The sequence below is a fragment of the Pholcus phalangioides genome, unplaced genomic scaffold, assembly GCF_987345545.1.
Source record: "Pholcus phalangioides strain wild (caught in Gottingen) unplaced genomic scaffold, Ppha-v1.0 ptg000011l_1, whole genome shotgun sequence".
Classification (NCBI taxonomy): Eukaryota; Metazoa; Arthropoda; class Arachnida; order Araneae; family Pholcidae; genus Pholcus; species Pholcus phalangioides.
Genome location: NW_028301604.1, coordinates 17,710,801 through 17,728,986, shown reverse-complemented (window position 1 = coordinate 17,728,986; position 18,186 = coordinate 17,710,801). Strand labels below are relative to the sequence as shown.

Genomic DNA, 18,186 nt, shown 5'->3' with positions numbered 1-18,186 from the left:
TGAGTTATGCTGAATGAAAAGCAGCAAAAAGTATGTAAAAAATGTGAAATACTATTATAGCAATATACAATCAATGTTTCATAATATTGAGAAGCCCACAGTACATACATTTATTAAATTTTTTAAATAATCTAAAAGGTGTATAATGTAAAACTCTATATAATTAAAATCAATACACCCTGATAAAGCTAAAAATGTGGAAAATTGCTATAAAAAAAAATATCACAGAGTGGCAGCAGAGGTGTATATGGGGGGGGGGTCTTCCCCCCTACCACAGTTATGGACCTGGCTTCATTTGCGAATTTACACTATTCAGTCTTGCATCTCTAACCAGAGTGGGGGCAAGGATGCTTATGAGATGTATTATACGTTTGACATGCTTGTCACTTCTAAAAAAACTTGCCTTGGGATAAAGTTATGAAGGACAAGAAAAAGAATTACATTTTTTTTCCAAACAAAAAATCTTTGTATTGCTTCCACAACATTAAAAAAAAAATTCTCAAAAATAGCCTGTGGGTAATACCAATACTGTATCTCTCTATTTAAATAGTACAACTGCTTTCGAAGTTCACAAAATAACATGATAATGGTAGATGGTGAGAAAGGAAAAATGGTCATACAGAAGAACACACTCTTGGAATAAACATGTCTTGTAGAGGCTCGGGGAAAATTTTTTTGTGCATATGTTTCTCAAGATTCTAGATATTCAAAGCACATATTATATATTATTGAAAGGAAAATATAAAAGGTATTTTAAAGAGCTCTATGAACATATAAAAGAAAATGCAAACCACCACCTGATTCGGCGCAGAACTAACACAAAACACACTTTTGGAACAGGATAAAATTTTGTGCTAAATGTTAATTTTGACATCAGTTTCCATCCTTGCATAGGGTGTGTTGGATCTGATCACAGGAGCTTAAATTTTATACTTTACCTGAAAACCTTTAGGTATTCAATAGAATGCATGATATATAGTGAATTTTTATAAAATGTCATGTCATACTTTGCTATTAACATGCAAAAATAAGATCAAATATTATAATCAATATCAAACATAAATTACCAAGTGAAACATTGATATATAAAAGAATGAAAAATAATATTTTTTACATTTCCAACTGGTCATCTGACTGACAAGATTATGAAAAGTAATGGATTTCAGGAAATCCAGCACATCTCCCCTGCTATTTTATCAAAAAAGAAAAGCCAGCTTACCTCGCCGTTCAAAGATAGAGCTTCAATTAATGCCTGTTTAGTATCAAATTCTGCATAGCCAAATCCCCGCATTCTTCCTCTATCCCCTCCATCACGGGGTAAACGCACAGATATTACCTTTAATATATATAAAAACTTTTTTATTCCACATCAAATACTTGATAAATTTTAGTAAATTAATAATGGCTCTGTATGTTTATTTATACAATTTAATGTACAAATTTGGCACATCATATTTTGTTTAGCATACAGAAGCATTTACTCATGCTTCCTTCATCACAGCCTTGCAATTTAATGTGCATTAGTGTAGCAGCAAAAAAAAAAAAAAATTGGTGTGAATTAACAATTACCAACAGTTCAAAGTATCATCCACCTCTAAAATTTAATTTAATACAGCAAAACCTATCTGTTTGGTCACCTCTGTATCTTGACACATTCATTATCTTAGACACTGAATTTGTCTGCCACCCTCAAAGCAGAATGCTTTGGATTGTTCTGCAAGGAGCCCTCGGCTGACTGGAAATGTTGTGCAGTAGAAATGACTGTTCTGCGACATAAGTCACAGATTTCGGCATATTCTGTTTTGGCACTCTATTATTTTTTATGATAATCTAAAAGGCCCCTTTACACGTACAATCTTTCCAGCATGCCAGGAGCGGGACACTTCATCAGAGGCAATTAGGAGTGTGATTTCCCAAGAGCATGTTGGTTAAAAAGAGACATTAGTGTGGGCAGTCTTTCCTGCACGAAAGAAGGCCCTGTTCTGAATTGTGTAGGTAAAGGGAAGCATGTGGCGAAATTCAAATGCTTTTGCATGGCGTGTAGAGTTTTGGAAAGTACAATGCTCCCCGTTCCTCGATGAAGTTTTTCCCTGTTGGCAGATCAAAATCTGGGGTTGTCATTTGCTCACAAAAAATAGACTTTTCCAGAAGCATATTATTACTGATGGGATTGCTCATTTCAATAATTATTCATTGAAATTTATGTTATTAAAAACTGATGACAATTTATTAATTAAAATAAACTATTCTATATAAGTTTTTATTGAAATCATTAATAAATAATTCCTGCGATCGTGAATTTTTTTGTTCCAAATCAGCTTTACATAGATATTGCTGTAATTAGCTCTTAACTGTATTTTCTGAATTTAATCGATCAATTGCAATTAGAATTTTAGCAGAGAGAAGAAAAATTATACCATTCAAGTACGATTTTTTTCTCTCTCATCAATTATTGATGCGGAAAGCCAATGTATATTTTTTATACAAACGATATCACCAGCCAGAAAAATGAATAAAACATCTTCCATTTCTCCCCCACCCCCAAATCATGGTGTTATTTTGTAGGGCTTTATTTCTCATTTTTACATTAAAAAAAGTGATTTCATCCTATCAAATAAATGTTGGAGCATAAGCAGTTCATAACAATACAAATAAATTAAACATGAATTTTTTTTCAAATTTTTAAACCGTACACACCACACATTCATGTGCATGTAACGCTGTTTTATATTACAAGGTTAATACTGTTTGAAAGTAAAAAAATTCAAGCACTTTTCCAATCAAAATTTCAAAATTCAAGGACATAGCGGATGATAAAAATTTTGATTTTAAAAAAAATGAAATTACTTACATTGTTTAAAATTTATATTCAACATTTACTCATTTTTAATTTCGAGTTTGAAATGCTAATTTATTAACGACTAGCTGTAATACCCGGTGCTGCCCGGGTTTTCTTCAATTACTGAGAGGATTGAAAAAGTGACAAACCATCACAAAGGCATGAACTATCATGCATATTACTGGCAGCATTAAAGAAGTGGCAAACTATTGTAAAGGCATGCACATGACTGATATGCATTGTTAGGGAACCATGGTCACCAAAATAAACGTTCCGAGAGTCATTGTTAAGGCCGAGAAACCATTGTTGCCCATCAGTTTTTCGCCCATTTCTTATGAACTTTTAAAGTATTACAATTGAACGACCGATGTTAGTTGATCATACGGAACTGTATGAAGTTCCTTCATCAGTAGCAGAACTAGTGAAAATATTGTAAAATACTCCTTATAGCACGAGTTACTCGCTGTTGTAGACAAAAGAGTCAAATTCAATACAAAATTTGTCTACAACAGCGAGTAACTCCCACTATAGGGAGTATTTTACAATATTTTCACTAGTTCTGCTACTGATGAAAGAACTTCATATAGTTCCGAAATGCTTATAGCCATGGTTCCTTTTTGTAATTTTGGGTCAACTAATGTCAGTTGTTCAATTGTATTATCTAACCCAAAAGCAATTAATTTCTACTTTTAAAGTAGCCCACGGTTAAATCCCACTCCTGTTTGGTATACTTACAAAATTTGGTAACAATCAGTCTAAAATTGTAGATTTGTATAAAGAACACACACACACACAGACATTCATACTTTCAAATATATATATATATATATATATATATATATATATAATTTTTTCAAACAATTATAATTCTCATTCCAACTTATAGACAATGTCAAGTTTTGAAGGGGGAAGTCTTACGTTAAAAAAAGTCATTGTAGTTTAGAAATGACATTTAAGTCATTCTTAAATGACATTTAAGAAGAAATCACTTTATATTTGTAACAGTATTGAAATTTTCCTTCAATAAAAAAATTAGAAACCATTTAATCATATATATATAGGGCGACTATATAGATCTGTATATTTCCTGGGACATTCCCATATCTTCATGTAATTTTGGCCATCCCAACTTTTCATGAAAATGTGCCATTATTTTCCATATATTTTCAGCAAAGCCTACTGAAATTTTATTGTTCACTGAAATTAAGTATTAAAATAATTTTGCAACATCTTTTTAAGCATAGAAATACCTCAGGCATGGGTGATATGTCCTGTTGTGAACATTGTCTTGTAATCATTGTATCATTATTGTTCTAAACATTTTCACCCCAGTGGAATATGGGTGTATATATATGGGGGATTTAGTTGAAGGGGGACAACAAGTGATGGAAGAAATTCACACAAAAAAAAAATTCAAGCACTTATAAGCACTTGAAAATGATTATTTTTAAGGACTGCAATAATTTTTCAAAGACTTGAAAATGAACTTTTTTTCCAAGGACTGTACGAATCCTGTATCATTTCAGCAATAAAATTAAAGGCATGAATATAATAATGCCTGTCCAGTTAGACATCACCTATGTGAGATTGGATAGTTTTAAATGAATTGTTGATAAAGCGATAATCTTATTACAGGAAACGTTTAATAAGAATATGTTAGGCTATATAATACAAAGTATAGTATTTATACAGGGTGCATAGCAAACAAGGGATATGGCATTTTACTGGCAAACCGTTGACCTTAGAGGTATACTTCCAATTAGAAAAAGTTTTCTGAGTACTGCATGTTATTTGCAGACATGCCAACACTGGCTTAAAGCTTGTCAATAGTGTTGAATGGACAGCTTTGCCATCAGGAGGGGGTACCCCATCTAAGACAACATAATCATAGCGCAATAAAAAATACTCAAAAATGTGATTTTTTAAAAATTTTAATTGAAAGTATCCTATAAAACTGACTCAAGTCAAAGCAAAATGAAAGAAATGACTTGATTACAAAAACAATTTTTGGCCAAAACAGTGCATTAGCAACCACAGATAATTCTTTTCTGGTTTTTTTTTTTTTTTTTTTTGGAGTCTTACACAGTCCAATCTGTCAACTCTCTTAGACATAGGCGGAGATAGACTTGGAAGCCTGGGGGGCACGATGATGTCAATTCATATATGCATATATACATTAGATCAGTCGACTCCACCTTTGCCCCCCCCCGTATCTCCACCCATGCTCTTCGACACAATGCACACCACTTACATGCAATGTAATTTTCATCACATTGCTCCCTGCTTCAAAATTGTTCGTCCCGACAACTCAGTGCTCAAGCTGGCAGGTCGCACTGTCATTCACTGTGGTTTGGAGCTAGCCTGTCGAAGTGGACCACCTTGCACTTCGATGAGGGACTCCTTGAATGCGAACTAGGACATTTAGTTTCTTCACGCCTCTGTAGGGTCCTTCCCGTGATGTCTGGAGTTTCGGGAAGAGTCCTTTTAAGCCGGGTTCTGGAGCCAGACAAGCTGTCTTTCCTTGAAGTTGTGAGATATGGCCTTCGCATCATAATGGTTCTTCATCGTTTTGAAACTGATGTTGATCCTGTTATTGTAACATTATTGTTCTGGTGGAAGAGGAGCATCTGGCGGTTGCCTGGCAGCTGAAGACCATGTCCTATGTGCCTTTGCGACTGAGAATCCGGTGCTTTTGTAGGTGGTTTTTGGTAATGGTCCCAGGGCATTCATGGCGATTCCCCCGAACGTTCCAACATTGTGGCGTTGAAGGCGTGCCTGGGTGCGTCGTGGAGGTCCTTCGCGAGCAGCGCAGGCATCGCAACTCTTGAACAACTTTTCCACATCAGTCCTGGACTTGTCCCCACAGAATCGTTCACGGACCTCTAGAGAGGAAGGATGAGTCGCCATCTGAACATCTTTACGTCCTCCGACACCCATTTGCAGAACAGCATACCATCTCATCTCCAGGGATTCCCGTAGCGCCCAGTATCTTTTGGTCGCTGCTATGGTAGTCGAGTGGTCAGTGACAGACTTGCATCGCGAGGACCCTGGTTCAAACTCCACCGTCGCCACAGTGATGGTCAGGTGAAGTTGGTTTTCTGTGGTTCCCCAACTTCAATGCGTGAATGGGAGCCAATCTCCCCTTTAAAAAGTCTCGCCACAGAGAGCAACAGATCTACAAACAGTACAAATGTAATTCAGTACAAATGTAAAACATTACTCACTTCACTTCTCAGTAATGTGTTATGATTGAATTACATTTGTACTGTTTGTTGGTATCTTATCTTATAGATGGCAGCATTGAAAAAAAAAAACACTACATACGCACTCACACTGTTACACTTCCGGCACAACTCACTAGGTAGTAAAATTGCCCATAGATGGTGATAGACCTGAGTTGTGCTCGGTTTGAAACAAAGTATCTTTTGGTCATCAGACTGGAAGAGAAGATGTCTTGCCACGTTGGTTTACTCTGTGTGGATTCCTTCAAGTCGATTATTGGTCATTGATAATTTTTGTTGCACCATGGTCATTTTCTGCACACAAAGGCTAATTAGACCGGGACCTACAATTTATTGCAGATTCCAAATGGCAGTTGGCTTGTTTTTTCCAAATGGCTTGTTTTTTTATACTCCTCGAGAGGTTGGTGCGCTAATCCCTTGATGGAAGACTCCCTGCCGTTTCTGTTGTATCCCTGTGTCAGGAAAGTTTTCTGACAAGGACGAACCAGGTATCAAACTCGCGACACCTCTAAACAGCCTTCGCTACTTTAGGCGAGTATCTTATCGACCTGGGCTACCGTGCCCCTTGATAATTGGTCGTACGTCTGGATCTTCTAGCTGGGCCTTCTGGGTGTTCTCGTCGCTTCAAGGATCGTCATTTGGGACTTGAGATGTTACCTGTCTCCCTACAGGGTTCACCGGCCCATATTTCTCTTTTACCTTGAGGCATTGATGAAGGTTCTGTGGACCCGGTCCTCTCGTCAGGGCATCAGCATTTCTATACGCTGTTTCTTTTTTAATGCCATCGGGGCTGAACTATTTTTCCACTTCCAGAATGGCCACCACTTGTCATGGAGGAAATTCATCATGACCACACCTGAGTAAGGCGATGCATCCCTTCAGAGTGTGCAACTGGTCATTCCTCATGCCCAAGAAAAATCCATGTTTCCTCAGGAAGTCCAGTCTGATGATACATGGGTCTTTTATGTCAGCCATGAAGACAGTGTCGGTAAGCAACCGTGGTGAACTTCACCGGGAAAATCCAATTTTTCATGTCCATGCACAGTTACTTTCTCTCGTTACTATCTGCAGCGTTAATGATGGTGGCTTGTAAAGAAGTCATTGATGGAATTTTTGGGCCAGGTCCGTTCTACGCTCACAGTGGCTCCAGTGTTCGTGTAAATCCTACGTAGAAGTCCACCAATTTCACCTCTCACATATAGTCCATAGTCTCCACCATGCAGCTGTTGGATGTGGTACACTTGGCATGCCACATTTCCCATACCAGCAGCCGCAACTGAGCATGTGCTCCACAGGTGACCTTTTTCATGCCATTTCCAGCAAACCAGTGATTTGTCTTTTCGGTTCCCAAGATTGTTCCTGGCACTCACTAGGAATTCATTCAGTTTACTGATGATGTCCGCAGTAGAGTCCTCTGCAACAGCACTGCGGACCACTCATTGCTCTCTCCTGGAAGCTTGATGGGCTGCTGCAAAGTTCATGGCATAACAACGCCCAAGAGCACTTCTCATGTCCTTGTGTTCGCCCAGATGCAACGCCTGCTAGATGTCCAAATCTTTGACAGAATCAATGAAGAATTGCAGGGTCAATCCATTCCATGTCCAGAGAGCAGTCTGGGTGGCCAACTGCAAGAGCCTCTCAATGTCCATGGCCAGTTCTTGCAATGTTTCCCTGGTCTTCTGCTGCCTGGTCTTGAGTTGCAGAAGGTGAAAGTGCTTGAGGTAGTTTTCTCCAAACCTCAACTCAAGTACGTTTGTCAGAGCTGTATCGGTCTTCAGTGGCGACCATCTGTAGAACCTCAGCGGCTTCACCTTGGAGTGTGGCAGCTAGTTGGAAGGCCTTGAGCACACAGTCTCATCCATTCATGGAGGCAATCTTCTCAAACTGTGTCCTGTAGCTCAACCATGATGTTCTTCTGTTGCACATTGATGACTTGATGTTTGGCCAGCTAACGTCAGATATGGCTGGCAAGACCTGGTGAGTGTCCACAGAAGACGTTGGCTTTTGAATTTTCTTTTCCAACTCTTGTATTCTTTCAGGCAGCTTCTCCTGGAAGAGCTCTTCTTTCACTTCAGTGACAGTGTCATTCTTTCACTTCAGCGATGGCAATGGCGAGAGATGCCATCCTTTACTCCAACGATGGCAATGGTGATGTCTCCCTTCATGGCAGTGACATCTTTTCTAACTTCAGTGATAGAGTTGGTGACATTCTCCTTGACAGCAATATTTGACTTTAGTGGTGGAGGAGTTGACAGCGGCAATAGAGCTGGTGACATCTTTCATAGCTGAACATGTTGACTGAATCCTGTCTTCGATGCCTGATTTCATCAGGCCCATCAGACATCAGCTGGTCTCGCATCTCGTCCATGTTTATTCCTCTGGTCTTTACCATTCATGGCCTTGAATTATCCCACTTCTGACACATCAAATTGTTATCTATTATTTACAAGCAGAGATCTTGACAGAACCTGAACTACAGATAGTGTGATCAACAAATAAGATCTGGTCTTCCTGATACAATTCTAACTGGCCATACTTCTATTTTAGTGCCGCCATTTATATAGACAAAAGAATTTCCTAGAATAATCTCATAATTCGTGTAATATCTTTATATTTCTTCTTTCTGCATAATAATTTTGCTAATTTCTTATAACCATTGCCAAATGTACCAACTAAGCGATATTTGCAGACTTCTATTAAAGGTTATTTACAGGTGAAAAAAATGACATAACACATGATAAATAATGATTATTTATACAATTTTTGTAACAATATAATCTACACAGAGGTGCATTCATTCAAAAGGCAGGAATTCTCTATACCCCCAAAGCAGAATGTTTTGCTTTGTTCTGCAATGAACCTTTGGCTGACGGAAATGTTCTACAGTAAAAATTGCTATAATAGTGTTTCCTATATTTTTCTTAAAATTCTTTGGGACTGTTCTGCAACATACGTCACAGATTTTGGCATATTCTGCTATGGGTTTATACCAGGGTTGGTAAAAAAACAGTTTTTTCTTTAAAAAAACCAAAAAACCGGGTTTTTTTGGTTTAAACCGGTTTTTTGTTTTAAATAGTATTAACATTAAAAACAATGAAATTTCTGAAAAATCATTCAAACTTCCAATAATTAACAAAAATAAAATGTTTATTAATGTAATTAACACTATTCCCATGCTAATTAATCAATAAATATTTATTAAGTTTTAACAAAAACCAACTTTTGCAATTTAATTATTTTTTGCTTAACTCAATGGATTACTGTGTGTTTGAAAATTCTTTTAATGTTATTATTAATCATATAATATATAACGGTTTTTCTCCAGTTACTTTCAGTATACTTAATTAGGAGCTATTTTGCAAAAAGTAATAAAAATTAGGTGAATATAATGTATTTAATAAAGCATAAATAATGTAGATTAATTAGTGATGATTTACAATATACAGGGTGATTATAACTAAGGTTCTGATTTCGAAACACTGTAAAAAAAGAGCGATTGTCAGAATGACTTGAAAATTGACATGAATATTCCTGAAAAAATTCAATTTTATTTGATAAAGGGGAAAAAATACTTAAAAATGTAAAATTAATGACATCATCAAACATGAGGGAAATTTGCTTGCAGAATGGAAATGATAGCCAGTCATGGCAGAATGATACCTTAATTATAGCATTTCACGATTTCATAATTCATGGAAACATCACAAAAAATGAAGTAATTGAACAAATAACTACAACTTACTCAAAAAATGTTAAATATGTTGTTCACCGCGTGTTCTGGCTATGAGGTTGAAAGCACACAAATTCTTGTTCAACAGCAGAATCGGAATATGCCATGGTCATAATGTGGATGTGCTTGCAATTCAGCTTTATTAAACCATACGCGCCCCCTTTCCCCCGTTCATATTCCTGAGGAATGGGGAACTTCTAACATATAGGGAATGTGCTGGAGATTGCAATTCACCAAAGTTTGCAATCTGACCACTGTTTATAATATTTTGAGGTACCCCCCACAGCCAGAAGTTGCAAGGGTTAAGGTGCATCCTCTCAAAATGGGTCTTCAGCAGCTGCTTTGCTGGTATTGCAATGTGCATCTTGATAGAAGTTATATCCACACACTGATGCTGTGGAAGTGCCGAAATGATGTGGTTGCCCAAAATAGATTATACTGCTGGCCAAGTACAGCATCATCTACTTGCACTTTTTTTCCTTTTGCGAAAGAAACTTCCATTGCTTCAGGAATATCAATGCAAATTTTCAAGTCATTCTGATCAGTAATTATTGTATAGTTTTGGAATCAAAACTTAAATTATAATCACCCTGTATATAGCTGATTATTTTTTATAAATCTGTTACTACTATGCAGTAGAATCTTGATTAACTGGGCTTAACAGTGTGTGTGTGAAAGTATAAAAAAACAACTATTGAATATTAAGACTGGGAGATATACAGTAGGAGATGTGCTACTTCTTATGGGAATGAAAATGTATGTGAGGTAATGTAACAACTAGTACACCAGTCTTTGTCCTTGAAGGACAGCTGGGGCAGTACTAGCTCCTCATGCTTATTCTCATCCCATCCGAATCATAAGCATCGGTTCATAAGAATGACGGTAAGAATAATCCGAAAAACGCTACCAAGAAATTTTTCATCATCGTCATCCTTAAGGTCACGTGACGTAAAAGAGGGAAAATTGAAAGAAATGACTTTCTGCGTAGGGAAAGACAGTTTTCCCTTTGGATGATCGACCGCCGACCAATCAACGTTAGGCTTGGGATATACAACTACTACTAACATTTACAGGTTTTTTTTGTTCAGCGACGTTGGCAACAAATTCACTTGCATTGCACGTGCAAAATATTTGTTTTCATTCACGTATAGGCACAAGCTGATAGGGTACGATGTCCGCAAAAAGTAGCACAAGGCGGCCCAAAACCACCTCAGCGCAATTTGAGGTAATGGTAAATTTCATAATTTCCCATCAATCTATGATTGATGGGAAGTTTGATTCTCAGTTCACTAGAGAGGATAAAGATGCGTTGTGGATGCGGTTGGCCAACAGATTAAATGCCATGCCGATGGGGCCGCAGAAAACGTGGCTAGATTGGAAAACCGTAAGTAAATGTTATATACTTTATTTAATACATTTTTTAACCGCTCTATCTTTGATCAAATTAAATAATCCTTGCATACAGTGTGTTGCTATTTACTTCAATATATAGTCTGATTATTTGAGAAGCTTCTTAAAAAGAATAAGTAATGGTTACTATATGGACAAATCCCCCTAAAAATCTTATTAGAAAAACTTTAAAGCGCCAAAATTTTTTTCACCCGAATATATAATATCTCGTCATTGTCACTTGAAGGGTTAGTTACCACACAACTATAAAATTTGCAACACCATTCCATCTTGTTTGATGTTCAAAACATTGTTTCATGTTATTTTTTCTGAAATTGGCAACCGTAACTTGTTTTCAGACTTGGATCAAGTACAAGAGCGAGATTAAAAAAAAGGCTGCTGCGCGGAAAAAGAACATGGGAAAAACTGGAGGTGGCGTGGCGAGGTTCTGCCCATTGACGCAAGTGGAAGAGAAGGTGGTCTCCCTTCTTGGAGATTTTGTTATCTATGGAAATGCAGAGGTTGCTGAGACTGTCACGTATCAGAGTCAGGTTGGTATAATTTCGCTGTAGAGTTCCTCAGCTACTTCCTTCTTTTCAGGAGATCAACTTTTCTCATTTTTAGCAATGCATGCACCCATTAACTGTTATAGTCCCTTTTTGAATCGCAATGATATAATGTAAGATAATGATATCAGTGAGTGATTAATTTCTTTGTTATACAAATCATCAATAAATATTTCATGAGGACATTGCTTTTTCTTCCAGCCTTCAACCTCTGGTATGGTTGAGCAGCAGGTTCTCTTCTATCCTGCAGAAGAAGAAGAGCCACTGCATGTCATGGAGAGTTCTAGGATCTCCATGAATAGTTTCACAATTACAGCCACAGAGCTTGGTAAGGCAACAATTTTTGTTATGCTATTTTTTTTACACTACTCATTTTTTACATTGTGTATATATTCTACACAGAATTGGGTAGCTGTGTTTAAAAACCCATAATCAAGGCATAACTCTGTGAACATTTTTAACACTGAACTTTCGTTGCTTAGCTTCATTTCGCTCTGTTGTAGCATTAATCTTTCGGATCAGTCAAAATCAATCCACACAAAAAAATCAGTCGGTTACCAGTTCAATATTTACGTAAATAATTGCATAGCACAGTTAAAATCCAATATCAATCATTTAAAAAAAACTAATAATTTTATTTTTAATCAGAAAAAAATATTTTATTGGTAATTGCAATGAATTGCAAGGAAATTGATATTTTGGGAAAACAAGCTAAATAATCAATATTCTGTCAAATCACTTCGTTAAAACGTACTTTTAAAGGTATTACTATATCTGTTTTTGCTAGTTAATTTGTACTAGATACTTAAGCAAGCAAAAAAAAATTGTCTTCCTACAAGGGTAGGTATGAAAAAATCTAATAACACATTATATTCATACCAACATAAATTGGTAAATAAAAGAAGGACTCTCACTTTTCAAAAGATTGGAAACCATTGCACTAGACCAGCAGTTCTCAATATTCTGAAGCAGCTGCGAAGGGCTCCGTGAAGCACCGGTGAAAAACCACTACACTAGACTAATGTCTGAAGTTTGCTTACATTGTTATTATGATGAATTACTAGAGTTATTGATCAAATCAAACTTGTAATTTACAGATCCCTATTGCTCTGATGAGGAAATTTTGCCAGCACCTTTCCCAGGGCCATCACCAGCTCCCACCGCAGCACCTCCGCCAGCTCCCGCCACAGCACCGCCGCCAGCTCCAGCACCACGGCCAGCTCCCACCACAGCGCCACTGCCAGCTCAACCCCTCGATGCTGCCCAAAATCCATTGCCAACTCCTGTGGGTAGCTCTGACCCAAATGGTGTTCAGCGAATGAGGGGGAAACGAAAAAAAGACGCAATGCTGGAGCTCATCGAAGCGCAGAAAGCAGCAGCGCAGGCTCATGAAGCCACTGCCAAAGCCCACGGAACTAACGCAGCAGCATTAAAAAATGTGGCTGATGGCTTAGAAAAATTATTTGCACTTGAGGAAAAAAAATTGCAATTAGAGGAGAGACGAATAAAAATGGAAGAGGAGAGAAACAAATTATTGTTTCAATTAATTCAAAAGAAATAAAATAAATTTTATGCGCTGTTTTTATGTTGTTTTTTTTCTTAAATTATGCTCATCAGTTTCATTCAAGTTCTGAAACGTTGATTAAAGTTTTTTTTTTTTTTTGCATCACACTTCCGAAAGATGGAGAATAATTCTATTGTCATGCTGCAGTGCTATGAAGCTTGCTCATTGTGAGCATATCTAGATCCATGGTGAATTTTTCATTGAAAATTTCATGTCAGGTGTAAAACATGGAATTATAATTGTTTCAGGGAAAGGAAATATCACACCCATTTCCAAACCTGGACATGAACGCTTGTAAAAATGAAAATGTAATTAGCGCTTAATGAATCATAGACAACACAACATATTGAATCAGCATCCTCTCACGCCATCTCCACACTTGGCAACAATCCTAGGTGAGCCACCACAAATATTTTTGCTCCCTTAGTACTGGAGGTTCAAAGTTCGTTTTATCAAATAATGTCTCAAATTGGCGTTTTGACTCCATGCAGTTATTAGTATGGTTTTTCTCTTAATGAAATGTATGAATGCATTTCTACTGAATTTTCATTTGTAGTTTTTATACTTGATTAACACTAAGAAAAAAAGCAATGGAGTATTCACACATGGTATACAGAAATTGATAAATTTTTATTAAAATTGCCAGTCGAGTTTGCTTACAATATATCCCTATTCCATAAAATTATCTCATATAGCACAATTACATATACATAAAATACATTACACTGATCTTCACAGACAAAATAAGATTACACAGAAATGGTACGTGTGCAATGAAAACACAAACACATGGTAAAAACTAGTGATCTGTAATTGTACAGCAGACCCCCTTCAAGTGGTATGTATATCTTATCCTTCAAACAGCATTAAATTAACAGAAATTTCTTGCACAATCGAATCCCGTTATAACGAACTCCAGGAGACCGAAGAAATCACTTCATTATAACTAAATTTAGTTGTAAAAGGAATTTCTAATTTTTAACACCCGCAAAAAAAAAAAATCGTTGTAGCAGAATTTGATTCTAGGGGGGAAAAAAATTACTGACTTTCTATATAATGAAAAAAAATGAATTTGAGTTTTAAAAACAAAACACAACTCCAATTAAGCATTGCATAGAGTATTCTTTTGTATTTATGATGGCAGTGCATTGCTTATCGAAATCAGAATAGAAAACTGGCAATGAATAGCTATTTCGCAGACATTAGCAGTGCCTGAGGAAAATTTAGCTTTATAATTAAAGAAGACGTAACGAGTAGTTAGCTCCATTGGAGAAGTTGGGGGGGGGGGGGTTGGACGCCGTAGGCGTCAGGGGGGCAAATATATATAAACATAAATTTCATCAGTATCTCTTCACTGAAGTAATAATCTATGAGGGAATGGTATTTCTAACAAGCAAGCACGCATATTTAATTAATGAGCTGCACACTCATACTGAAACAGATATTCAAGCTATTGGAGTTAGACTTGTTGCAAATTCACTGTAATGAAAAAAAAAAGACTTCACAGAGGAGCAAATGTAAACTAGTGGTCTTAGAGGTCCCGACTGAAATCAACAAACAGTTCATACAACAAGTCTTTCTCTGCTATTCCGAGGACAGTGTTGCAAAGTACACGAGGGTTGGTATAAAGATGAATTATAGCCTAGGTTATAATAAAGAATAAAATAAAAAATTTATTGTCCTCATGATTGGACTAGAAAATAAGTATTAGGAAAGCTCAAGTGGTCACACAAAAAGGCACTTAACAGGGCTGTGACAGATGTTATGTCACAATTTGTGTAGTAACACAAATCTATTTATACTGAGCTGTGTCAATGTGATGATCTAATAAATGTACTCTTACAAATCGGTATTAAAAAAAGCGGAGTATAAAATGTGATTGAAAAAAAATAATTACAGTAGGAAAAATTATGTGTAAAAATTTACATATTTACAAACCCAGTAGAACCGGTCTATGCCTAATAAGATTTTAAGCCTTTCAAAATATTGACCTCTGTGATGGAATATTGCCAAGATGTTGAAAATCTGATTCTTCAAGTGATTATGTAGAGGAGCTGAAGACTTTACAGAGATTCCATGCTTTTGAATGGCAGATTCTGCTTTACCCAATCAACAGCAGCCATCTGCTTCTATAGGAAGGTGGCTGAAAAAAAAAAAAAAACAAATTGCCAGTAAAATAAGTGAGGGTGGCAAATGAATCTAAAATGTTGCAACTCAAGATAAGAGCGATTATCAAAGGGAAAAACCTGATAATTACGACAAATGTAATGCGCTTTCCCAAAAAAAATTTGTATGACCAAACTTCCATTATTTAAAAAAAAAAATCAAGGTATCGCCCACGTACAATGCATGTCATTCAAATGACTATATTTTGGCAATGGTTTCCCAATAGGTTTTTTTTATGAATATATAATATCCTAATTACTTTCTAATTAAGAAATCTATTCTTCATTTTATACCCACAGTTAATGGGATATCAGAGGTAAAAATGTATGTGGAAGTGAATGGGAGAAAAAATTTTTTCATAAAAACAAAGGCCCTATCCATAGTGTATGATGTTACATACCCAATATATTATGTTCTTGAAAAATGATTTGCAATAACCCTCTCTCTGGTCCTCAACCCGTTTCTCCTTTCTTGAGGACTTTGGGTCATTTCGTCATCGAAAGGAGTGTCATCATCCTCATCGCTATCACACATAAGCTCGATGCGTTCATTTGTGCACATGTTGTGCAACACAGCACAGGCATTGACGATTCTTGATGCCATCGTTGGGCTGTACTTCAAAGTACGGTGCTTACTTAAACACCTGAACCTTGACTTGAGGACACCATTGCACCTCTCAATCACAGATCTTGCTCTCTTCAGACAATCATTGTAGCGCTTCTCTGCAGCAGTCTGTGGGTGAGCAAGAGGTGTCAAAAGCCATGGTTCAGATGGGTAACCACTGTCACCTAAGGAAAAACACGAGACATGTTAATAGAAATTTGAATATAATGTGGTAGTCTTTTTAGAACTCAAGTTTATGAGAACTTATTGGGATGTAAAAAGAGGTAAAACATATATTGACCTAGAAGCCAGCCTGACGGTTCCGAACCAAGCTGTTGGTTTTCTATATGTGCCCTCAAACCACAGTTGCTCCATATGAAAGCATCATGTGTGCATCCCGGGTATCGACTGTTGATATTTATAATTTTTAAGTCAGCATCACAAACCTATGAGAGCAGAAATTACAACAGTAACGCTAAGTTTCATTGAAGGAGAAAAAAAAAAATTATTCACGAAGAAAAAAAAAATGGCAATACAGATATTACTACTCACCAACTGTACATTAATGGAGTGATACATTTTTCTATTAACAAAATCAGCCTCTCTGAACCTCGGATCATAAAGAGAAGGAGCCTCTATGGCAATATGGGTGCCGTCAACGACACCAATGACTCCAGGAAACCCATATGCATCTTTGAATTTTTGCTGAACATCTACATATGTAGATGGATCAGGAAAAGACACATACTTCGCCAACATCAGTTCATTAATTGCATCAGTAACCTGACCAATAATGTTGCTAACTGACTGTTGGCTCATAGCCAAGCATACGTCTTGGCTTAAGGTTTTCTGGAATGCACCGGTGGCGTAGAACCGCAATGCACAGAGCACCTGTGAAATTGAAAAAAAGATTATTACAATTCGTGCCTTGAATCCACGCTGCAATAACCAACAAAAGAATGACAAAGATAAATCTAACTGAACAGAAATGTGTATTTCAGCATCGCCTGCCTGTGATAAGCCGTTCATTAGTAATAAGCCTGAAAAATGCTTATTACCTATGAAACAAGTACAATCAAACACATTTTTGAAACTGAACTGTTCAAAGTTTCATCCCGTGCACAGTTCAGTCGCAAGTAGTATTATGTTTACCTAAAGTCCCCCCCAGACATCTCGTTGTATGTAAGAAGCAATATGCACAGGTGAAAGACCCAGATGTTGGAAGAGGATTCAAAGTATTGGGATTTGTTAGATGAGAATATTGATAATTTTTGTCACGCCACAGTCATTTTCTACACATGAGGACTAATTAGACTGGGACCTACAATTTATTGCCGATTCTGAAAGGGCAGGCTTGTTTTTTATACTCATGGAGAGGTTGGTGCACTAACCCCTCGATGTGGAACTCCCTGTGGAAGCAATTTTTTCTGCGGCCATGTCACAATTTTTGTGTACACCTGTGTCAGGAAAGTTTTCTGACAATGACGAACCGGGTATCGAACACGAGACAGCTCTAAACCACCAGCCTCTGGTACTTTGAGCGAGTATCTTATAAACCTGAGCTATGGCGCCTTAGACGAAAATAAAAGTAATTAAAGGTAGGTACTGCCCCCGTTTGTGATGTTTTGATTTCTGCACTGATACATTATTTTAATGATTTACATGAGAAATGCAAGGGAAGGGGGGGGGGTTTGGGCCTTAAATATTTTGCAAGTTGATGATGAAACAAAAACAAATAGTGATCTGTAGGGCCCCTGTTTAAATTAGAAGTACACATACCCACCACTTTAAAAACTCTTGAAAACCACAGCACTTATTCTAATCATGGGGCCCCTAATCCACGTGAGGGCGCCCCCCCCCCCAAGCCGTCTTAAGAGCATCATGGTTCTTCTGAGGCACTACCTGGAAAATTTCTGAAGTACTCAACTGCTTCTCGTTTTTCTGAGCCCATGTGTTTAAGCAGGAGTTCGTGAAAAGTATTTCCTGACATTTCGCGATCTGTACACATTTTTCAACGAGGCTTAGTGAGTTCCATAGTTTTCAGCTGACTCAACACAATTGTTCACAAAAATTATTCATTAATTATA

General features: G+C 37.0%; 2 protein-coding genes across 9 annotated transcripts in view; one reads left to right on the top strand and one right to left on the bottom strand.

Moving 5' to 3' along the window:
• The window catches only part of LOC149080161 (eukaryotic translation initiation factor 4B-like), a 113,957-nt gene that overhangs the window by 75,703 nt on the left and 20,068 nt on the right, over positions 1 to 18,186 (bottom strand). For all 8 annotated transcript variants that reach the window (XM_089239189.1, XM_089239186.1, XM_089239193.1 and 5 more), the window contains exon 4: positions 1,220 to 1,336. In XM_089239189.1, the coding sequence (XP_089095315.1) occupies positions 1,220 to 1,336 (117 nt within the window). The remainder of the gene's footprint in view (positions 1 to 1,219; positions 1,337 to 18,186) is intronic.
• On the top strand, positions 10,903 to 13,347 carry LOC149080162 (uncharacterized). The gene is made up of 4 exons (XM_089239194.1): positions 10,903 to 11,195; positions 11,560 to 11,751; positions 11,968 to 12,094; positions 12,864 to 13,347. The coding sequence occupies exons 1-4, from the start codon at positions 10,983 to 10,985 to the stop codon at positions 13,325 to 13,327; spliced, it is 996 nt and encodes a 331-aa protein (XP_089095320.1). The 5' UTR covers positions 10,903 to 10,982; the 3' UTR covers positions 13,328 to 13,347.

What these genes read in the sequence shown, in the direction of transcription:
- LOC149080162 (XM_089239194.1), top strand. Translation starts at nt 10,983, where the DNA reads ATGTCCGCAAAAAGTAGCACAAGGCGGCCCAAAACCACCTCAGCGCAA. An exon ending in CTGTCACGTATCAGAGTCAG is followed by an intron (nt 11,752 to 11,967) that starts GTTGGTATAATT and finishes TTTTTCTTCCAG; the next exon opens with CCTTCAACCTCTGGTATGGT. An exon ending in AATTACAGCCACAGAGCTTG is followed by an intron (nt 12,095 to 12,863) that starts GTAAGGCAACAA and finishes TGTAATTTACAG; the next exon opens with ATCCCTATTGCTCTGATGAG.